General features: G+C 26.0%; 2 protein-coding genes across 3 annotated transcripts in view; one reads left to right on the top strand and one right to left on the bottom strand.

The window, feature by feature from the left end:
* Positions 1-3,629: 3,629 nt before the first annotated feature.
* On the bottom strand, positions 3,630-6,031 carry LOC100165599 (LYR motif-containing protein 7-like). Of its 2 annotated transcripts, none has more exon segments than NM_001205112.1 (5): positions 3,630-4,231; positions 4,359-4,440; positions 4,844-4,914; positions 5,484-5,556; positions 5,748-5,920. In NM_001205112.1, coding segments are annotated over 5 exon segments (387 nt in total). In that variant the 5' UTR covers positions 5,775-5,920; the 3' UTR covers positions 3,630-4,097.
* A 333-nt stretch (positions 6,032-6,364) lies between these two features.
* The window catches only part of LOC100568917 (gastrula zinc finger protein xLCGF3.1), a 14,602-nt gene continuing 11,928 nt past the window's right edge, over positions 6,365-9,038 (top strand). The window contains exons 1-6 of the mRNA XM_029486223.1: positions 6,365-6,633; positions 6,694-6,873; positions 8,072-8,155; positions 8,249-8,416; positions 8,574-8,741; positions 8,818-9,026. Coding sequence (XP_029342083.1) covers positions 6,450-6,633; positions 6,694-6,873; positions 8,072-8,155; positions 8,249-8,416; positions 8,574-8,741; positions 8,818-9,026 — 993 coding nt within the window. The 5' untranslated portion in view covers positions 6,365-6,449. The remainder of the gene's footprint in view (positions 6,634-6,693; positions 6,874-8,071; positions 8,156-8,248; positions 8,417-8,573; positions 8,742-8,817; positions 9,027-9,038) is intronic.

Genomic DNA, 9,038 nt, shown 5'->3' with positions numbered 1-9,038 from the left:
TTTTAAAAATATATTCATATGAATTATAATGATTTACATTGATAAGTATGGCCAGTTAGTGATAAAATAAATATAATAAATGATTTTGGGATTTACAAGATTTATACTTATCATATGCCTTATAATAGTTTCAATGCGTTCTGTTTCTCTAAGAGTCATTTTCTTTTTTTCATTATTAGAAATAATTGTATATTATATTTTAGATTCTGAGTGGAACGATGAATGTATTGATTTTACAATGATGTGTGGTTTTTTATTTATTTTTTTATTTTTTTTTTGTGTCTGTGTACACGATAAGTAGTCGAAATAATGCTTCGATTATCAACTTCAGTATCTTGTTCGATTGGAAAGTGAATATCGTTGGTGCATTGGGGAGGTCAAAATTTAAAATTCCCAGTAATTTTCAAAAGCACCGTGAAAAACAAAAGAAAAATTAAGGAAAAACGGGAATTTTTACGCAAAATCGATTTTTCACAAAATTGAATTTGGTTTTTGGTGTAACTTTAAAACAAATGACCGTAGATACATGAAATTTTCAATGGTTGTTTATATTTCCATTTTCTATACACGATAACATATGGATATGTTACCTAATGGATATTATGATATGATTAATTTGAAAATTATTAATAATACTATAGATAAGTATACCTAAATATGTATGTCTAATATCTAGACTGACATACCGTCTCCGCTCAGAATCGTTTTTCTTATACAGTGATATTATATCATTGAATTCAAATTTAATACTATCCATTATACAGTGACCCACTTGTAACCTACTGTACAGCAGAGCGACATCCACTTACCCACCTTTTTTTAAATTAGTTTTCATCTCTTATAACTGCTTTTTAAGTTAAAATTTGTACTGGAAAGTCCGAATAAATAACATTCATTAATTATTTATATAATATGTTGAACCAAAATCGTTTGATGCTTTAATACCAAATTTTATTTTCATTCGAAAATCATTTCGAAACTTATATATATACTCTCACGAGGCCAATATCTTAAATGTATTTCATCGAGATTTGGTAAGTAACAAAAAAATTGTTGGTTAATATTCTTTGTGGGTCCTACCATGCCCGGATTAAGGATCAATTGGGCCCCGGGCACCATACACTTAGTGGGCCCCCTTTCAACTTTAACTTCGTAAATAATTGTATTATTACATATTAACATATTAACCTATATAAAATGTATAGATATATTTCTCAGTAGAGTTCAGATAATAAACCTATATTAAAATTGTTGAGTTAGAAGAGTTGATTTCCATTCTATGTTCCTTTGGTAGACAATTTTATTGAAGTGCCACCCAGTGAAAATTACTTAAGATATGCTCTATTTTAAACTGTATTGGATGCGTTAAAAAAAATATTTTGGGGATAAATATGGGCCCCCAAAATCAATGGGCCCCGGGACCGTGCCCCCCTTGCCCCCCTCTTAATCCGGGCTTGGGTCCTATCGTACCTGGTGTACGTCCTATATACAATTATTATATCACACACAAAATATAACTATAACAGTATAACTGTAGGTTTTTAGAAAAACATTTTTTCTTATAACGCGGATATGTTTTTTTCAATAAGAATGATTATTTATTAATATCTGTGTACCTACTAGACACTATAGTTACTTTATACTTACTATTAGCAGCTGTCATTAATTCAAAAACAGAAATACGTATTTTCCAAGAAAATATTTTATGCAAACATTTTTTATGCATCATAACGTTCTGTAAAACTGTGTTCTATTATATATTCCATTCTGGAATTATACACGCTTTGCAGAATTTCTGCAATATCAATTTCTGTATTTCTACTGATACATATTCCTATCAGTTTACATTCTGTAGTATTTATTTTTGTTCATTTTATTTTCTGTGCAAATATTTTCTGGGCTTTTTATATAGGTGCTGGTTGTTTTCAATTCTGTAATATTATTTTCTGTTATTTAACATTCGAAAAATCTGCATTCTGGTCGTTATTTTTCTGGAACATTATATGCGTCCACTGTCCAGTATTCATATGTAGGTATATGAAATAAAAATTAAATAAAAATCAATAAATATATTTTACTATTACTATTAAGTTAATGTTTTTATTGTTGCTTCGGATAGTTTTTGTTAAAATATACAAACAGTACATTATAATTGATAGAATTTAGGATGAACAATTTAAACGAGATGATAACAAATGATAAAAACTACGAAATAGCCAATACAATATACAACAAAGATTTTAAATGTCCGAAAAAAATTTAAAAAGTCAGTAACATATTAATGTGTAGAAAATCTTTATTAATTACTCCTATAGGGCGTAGGATGGGTTGATATGGTGTACCCGCGTTAACTGTGAAATGAGACTAGTGTGAGTAGGTACTGAAGCAAATACTATTGTAGGTAGGTAAACCTACTCGTATTCCAATTTCAATAACGATTTTATTATAATACAATAATTCTAATATACAATTGATTGCGATTTTCGAATAACATAAAATAACGTTACATTGTCTCATACTTTATAGTTTATGTGACTATATTTTCGTCATAAAGCTGTTTATAACTTCATAAGTTGATTGTTAATGCATGTGATTGTATCTATTTGTTGCTAATAATGAATTGGCCATCAAACTAACCATTTTTAGGGATCCGTACGGTAAAACGGGACCCTATTACTAAGGTTCCGCTCCGTCTGTCTCGTCACCAGGCTGTATCTTATGAACCACGAAAGTTAGAAAGTTGAATTTTTCACAGATTATGTATTTCTGTTTCCGCCATAACAACAAATACTAAAAATCCTAGAATATATATATATATATAAGCAGTGTTGCCAAAATGTTTATAGATGATGGTACGGAACCCTTCGTGTGCGAGTCTGACTCGCTCTTGGCCGGTTTTTTTGTATTATTAGTTATTAATTATTAGATATCCATCAATATTTCATTTCATTTTCATCTGTATATGGTATATCATAGTGTTTGTAGTTGTACATAGTTATTCAAATACAAGTGTACTTGAAATTTATTAAAAGAAGTTTTTTATAATATATCGCAGTGTTCGGTAGTAACCTAACGTAAATTACAAATTACTGTAATGCAATTACTTTTTCAGTAATGCAGCAGTAACTTCATTACATTTTACTTAAAGTAAAGCAATTGTAGCAAAATTACTTTTGAAAAGTAACTTTTATGAAGTAACGCACTAACGCGTTATTTTCCACTTTATTAAAATAATAGTTTTGAATGTATTACAAAAACAAGCCGATAGGATATCCCAGAAAAATTAAAAATCAATTATATATATATTTGATTCCAATAATAGTTAATAATATTACTAAACATTCTAATAATAAATGTTATCACTTTATTAGCAGAAAGAAAAGAGTTAGCTTAAAAATGAAATTTAATGAAAATTAATTATGATTTATGACTTATGTCCAATGTCCATAATATTGTATAATATAGCCATATAGGTGAGATGATTGTACAATGTACATATTTTGTACATAATACTATAATAGGTCTATTATCATTATGTATATGATTGCAAAATATATACTATATACATAATAGTTGAATCATATGAATTGAACATAATTAAAAAAAAATAATAAAAAAAAGTAACGTTATTTGTAACGCACTACTTTATTAATAAAAAAGTAATGTAACGTGATAAAAATAATTTTAGGTAACGCAAATGTAATTTAATTTAAAGCATTTGAAGTAACGAGTAACGTAATTTCATTACTTTTTTTAAAAGTAATTTACCCAACACTTAATATATGCGTACTTTCATGTACAGAGTAAAAAATACCCTTGATTAAAACCATAATTTATGATATTTTAAATTGTAATTAGAATTAAAATATATATATATTCACAAATAGCTCATGAAATATACTGTGAATATGTCAACTCACATATCTAAACTTCACAGATCTTAACCATTTAAGTAAAGAATATGGGTACCTGAGAATAACATGTATAACAGTGACCCTAGTATATACTATACTACTGTAAATACAGTTCTATATAAATATTCAATTGAATTATACATATTTTGAACTTTAAATTTTAGAAAACAATTTAACTACAATTTAGTCGCAACAACACTTTTCATTTTTCTTGCTACTTTTCTTTTTCTCTTCTTTCCATTTTTTATATGTTTCATCGTCTAATTCAGCATATGGTATATTCTCCATAGTATGACGCTCTGGATCTAAATTCAATTCTTAAACATAAAAATACAATGCAATTTATTATGAATAATTATAATTATTGTTTAAACATAAAAGTAGAAAACTGAAATTTATAGTTATAAAATAAAAATATCAATTTTATATGAAATAGGAACTCACTAAATTTTGTTTCATTTACTCTTTCTGCTTGAACTACTTGTGTTAAGAGTTCATGTTCAACATCTTGAGCAAAGGCTACGAGCTGTAGAAAAATAAAACAATTTAATAAAATATGCATAGCTGCATAGTTAATATACAAATGCATCAAATATAAATTATAAAATACACATTTTAAATGTAATATTTATAATGCATTTTAAGTTAAAACTATAAAGCTATCATTAGTAAGTTAGTATAGTATATACTAGTGCCATTGAGAGAGCAGTACTCGTTGGCGCATCCAAATGACCGAACTTTGCGTTTTCATACCCAAATTTCTCCCACTTTACTACTTGTAGCAACGACGGTGGCAGCGACTAGAGTTGATGGGGGCCAGCGTACGGCAGATTTAGTGGTGGGAACGCGCGAGATCGGACGAGTCTTGGGCGCCACCCAATAGCGCTCTCTTAATGACACAATATAGTATATTTAAATTGTATTCATACATTCTGAACTACTGCAGGATCCGAGACAGTTTTATTTTTTTTGAATTCTTCATTAATTTGAAGTTTAGCAGCTAAAATAATAGAATAAAATAAATTATAATTGTTTTTATTGTATGTTATGATTATTTGTATATAAGTTATTATAGGTATTATATACATAATGGAATAGTCATCGAAATATCTGTTATCTCTGTCAAACATAAATAAACTAAGACATTAAAACTACAGAATTTATGAAAATTGATTTCATCTATTCTTAATACAAATTAATTTGTGTATTTTAGGTAAAGTAGCTTTCCTACTTTAAGCTGGAAACAATAACCAATTTAAAAATTTACTAAGAATTTAATTCAATAATAAAAATATTTAAAAAAAACTATAAGTATTAATTAATAATTAACATTACAATTTAAAAAATGAGTATAAGATAGGTACAATTAAATTAAAAGTTTCTTAATACATTGCTTAATATGTCGTAATATGGCTTACCTAATTTAAATAGACAAAAATATAGATAAAAATAGAAATGTAAAGAATGGTGTTGATGAATCTTGTCCCACTCCCAAAAAACAAAACAGTGTAGAACAAATTAAAAGTAAAAATATTAAACAATATACAATACAAATCATTATATGCATACCATTTAACATTTGGTTATCATTTTTAAAACACAGTAATCTTGCTCTATGCACTAATTTGAATGTAGTAAGTACCTGAAATAAAAATAATGTCACATTTAGTAAAAATATTATTAATAATATTAATAATAGGTGTTAATAATATTTTATAAATAAATTGTATACTTAACACAAATAGTAGACATGCCCAAAATCCATTATTGTAAACGTAAAAACTGTCTTATTAATTATTATACAACTATATTTGCCATTTAAGTGTAACTTACTTTTTTTCTTACTTCGTTTGATGCCATGGTAAATGGATAGGCAGATTAATTATTAAAGAACTGTGATTCAGGACATAAATATTTCAGACAGTTATTATTAGCACTTGGTAAAATGTTGAGATACGTTATGAGTTTAATAATTGTACGACACAATTGCAATAGGAATTGTTGAATAATGAATATTATTTATTACAATACATAGTAGTAGGTATTGCTTAAGTTATTACTGAATTTAATGCTTTTGCACATTGCACAATATTTATTTAATATTTTTACATCTGAAAAAAAATAGTGATAAGATAATAGATAATAGTGTGATAATAGATCAAATTTATTATCATATTTTTAAAAAAAAATTGTGGATGATTGTAGTTGTTCATGATTTAAGATAGTACTATCTTAAATCGTGTTGTTGTTGTCAACTTATCACATTCTTACTAAAAAGTTTCTTACCATAATGATATAACTATTATTTATTAATCTGTTGTCAATAATTCCATTTACTAAATATATGTCAATGTCAAAACGACACACAAACAATTATTATTAATATATTATTTTAATATTATTATTTATTTAAGCTTTTAGTGAAAAGTATTTTAGATTAAAACTATTTGTCAAAATATTTATTACACATCACAAAATTTATATTTGTATTGTATAGGTACATGAAATATATTATTGTACTACACTATTAAAATTATGTATTACTGTGACGCAGAAGACCAAGAATTAATCCAAAACAAAAACATCGAGTCATGTATGTTAAATACAAATGTTAAAAACCAGCTTAACAGTTATGACTTGGATACGAGAACTGATAATACAATGCCTGAAACCAAAAGAAAACCCTTTAAAATTCCTGACCACATTTCTTCTATTGAATGTAAATAATTGTTTATTTTGTATTTGTAATGTAAAATTTAAACTTTATACAATTTTATAGGTGATGGAAGTGTTAAATATACTTGTACTGTTTGCGAAAAAACTTTTAATTCAAAAAAGAATTGCTTTTATCATTTAACGTGCAATGGAGATGGAATAAAAAAACCATTGATATGTTATAAATGTAATAAAACTTTTAAAATCCAATCACATTTAGATTATCATATGTTAACACATTCAGGTAAACATATTTATATGTATATTATAACAAAAAATAGTTTTCTATACAATTGTATTTAGGTTAATAATAGAAAATAAAATAGAAATTCGCTAGACTTAACCAGTTTAAAATTATCACCGGGATAATGAACCATGTAAACAGGGGCGTACCCAGGTATTTTTCAAAGGGGGGTCCAAATTTTTTTAACATGTAAAAAGTATAAAAAATTATATCATTGAAAAACCAACAAAAATGTTTATTCATAAACTCTTTAAATGGTAAAAGAAATAAGCATAACACCGTAATCTTACAATTAAAATGTAACTTGATATATTAAAATATAATTTTTAATAGTTTAAAATTGTAATTTATAGTCCAGACCCAAACCCCCCCCCTTGGGTACGCCCCTGCATGTAAATAATATGGTCCAAACATCCCGGTGCATTATTTTTCACACCGGTTTAGTCTAGCGAATTTCTATAAAATCTACAATAAGTAATGATGATAATTTTTAATTTTATAAAAAAAAAAATGTTTTTAATCTTTATGGAAATAGTCGATAATTATTATGATCCCAATTTTAATAACTGACTATTAAATTCTATGATACTTAAAGGATCTTAAAAACTATATAATGTTGGTCCCAAAAGTACTGTAAGGTCTTCTGAGGTCTGATACAGTTTTTTGAATATAAAAAGTAAAAACTTTACTTAATGACAATTAAAAAAAATCTAATGACAATTTTTCTTAAAATGTATTATTTTTTTGAAACTCAAAATTGTATTATTAGTTTACCTTCTTATTATTATTACTACCGTCTATCATCTGTTACATTATTAATTTATTTATTTGTGTTTCTTTAATTGTTGTTAATTCTTTAACTGTGTTGTATTATTTAATTGCCACCACTGGATAGTTACTATGTATACTAGTATACTGTTACCTATAGTGGGAATTACATATAATTAAATAAAAGTTCTTTTTCTCAAACATAAAATTATTGTATAAGAGGCAATTTCAATAAATTAAAAATATATTTAGTAGATAACCTTTTGAGTTTTTGTGTATACAAATTTAGTAGTGCAGATATTGTTTTCCTATAAAAATGAATTAAGTCTTTATAGCTAATAATTAACTTTAGAATTTTTTTGTGTACTTATTGTCTATGAAAATGTTAAATAAGTTTTAATTTGTGTTTTATTTTATTTTATAAATTTAGGTGAAAGACCATTTAAATGTGCAGATTGTGATAAATGCTTTTTCACTAAATCTAAAATGATTGAACATAAAATAGTACATACAGGTAATATTAAAAAAATAAAATAATAATCGTACCTATAAGGTATTCATATCAAATATAATTAATTAAAATTTGCTTTATGTTAATGTATTTCAGTGCGTTCTCATTTTTGTGCAACATGTGCGAAAGGTTTTAAAAGAAAGCGATCATTGGAAGTTCATATGAAATCTCATGCTCTAGAAAAACCATTTCAGTGTGCAACATGTTTAAAATTTTTCAAAAATAAGCAATGCCTAAAAAAACACCACATTAGGAAACATTCTGGTATTTATACTAATAAATATACAGTTGTCAGTTAACATTTTATGTCAAAAAAATATTTATTAATGTTTGGTTCTTTTAGTTTTATTCAATTTGGCCCTAAAAATGTATTAATTAATCAACAAAATAAGTATTAAATTAGTTATACTTTATATTGCAGGAACAAAAGCATTTTCATGTGACACCTGTAAACGAAAATTTAGTTTAAAAGATGCATTGGTTTCACATCAAAAGACTCATATATTCTCAACTCAACTAGCTTGTTATTTATGTAATCAACGATTTAGAGAAAAGCGTTATTTGCAAAGACATCTTGGAACTCATAGTAGTAATAAACATAAATCATATACAAAAATTAATATTAATTATTATTGGTAAAATAATTGTTATGTGGAATTTTATAGAAAAAAACATTTTGAACTGTCCAATATGTATGAAGAAGTTCACACGTAAAGATAATTTGGACCGCCATGTAAGAAACACGCATTTGGAATCTGAGAACATTAGTATAAATGAACATGTTATCCGAGCTTCTGTTATAAAAGTTGTCAGCAAGATTGAATCATGTCCTGTTAGAGTAATATCAACATACTTAACTGTTATGTTGTTTACAGTATATTTTAAT

This window comes from Acyrthosiphon pisum, chromosome A1, assembly GCF_005508785.2.
Source record: "Acyrthosiphon pisum isolate AL4f chromosome A1, pea_aphid_22Mar2018_4r6ur, whole genome shotgun sequence".
Lineage (NCBI taxonomy): Eukaryota > Metazoa > Arthropoda > Insecta > Hemiptera > Aphididae > Acyrthosiphon > Acyrthosiphon pisum.
This window is presented reverse-complemented; position numbering and strand designations above follow the sequence as displayed.

Coding starts and splice junctions, on each gene's coding strand:
- LOC100165599 (XM_008181105.2), bottom strand. Junction 4,441..4,843: donor ATCCTGCAGTAGTTCAGAAT/GTATGAATACAA, acceptor ATTTTTCTACAG/CTCGTAGCCTTTGCTCAAGA. Junction 4,232..4,358: donor AGTAAATGAAACAAAATTTA/GTGAGTTCCTAT, acceptor TTTATGTTTAAG/AATTGAATTTAGATCCAGAG.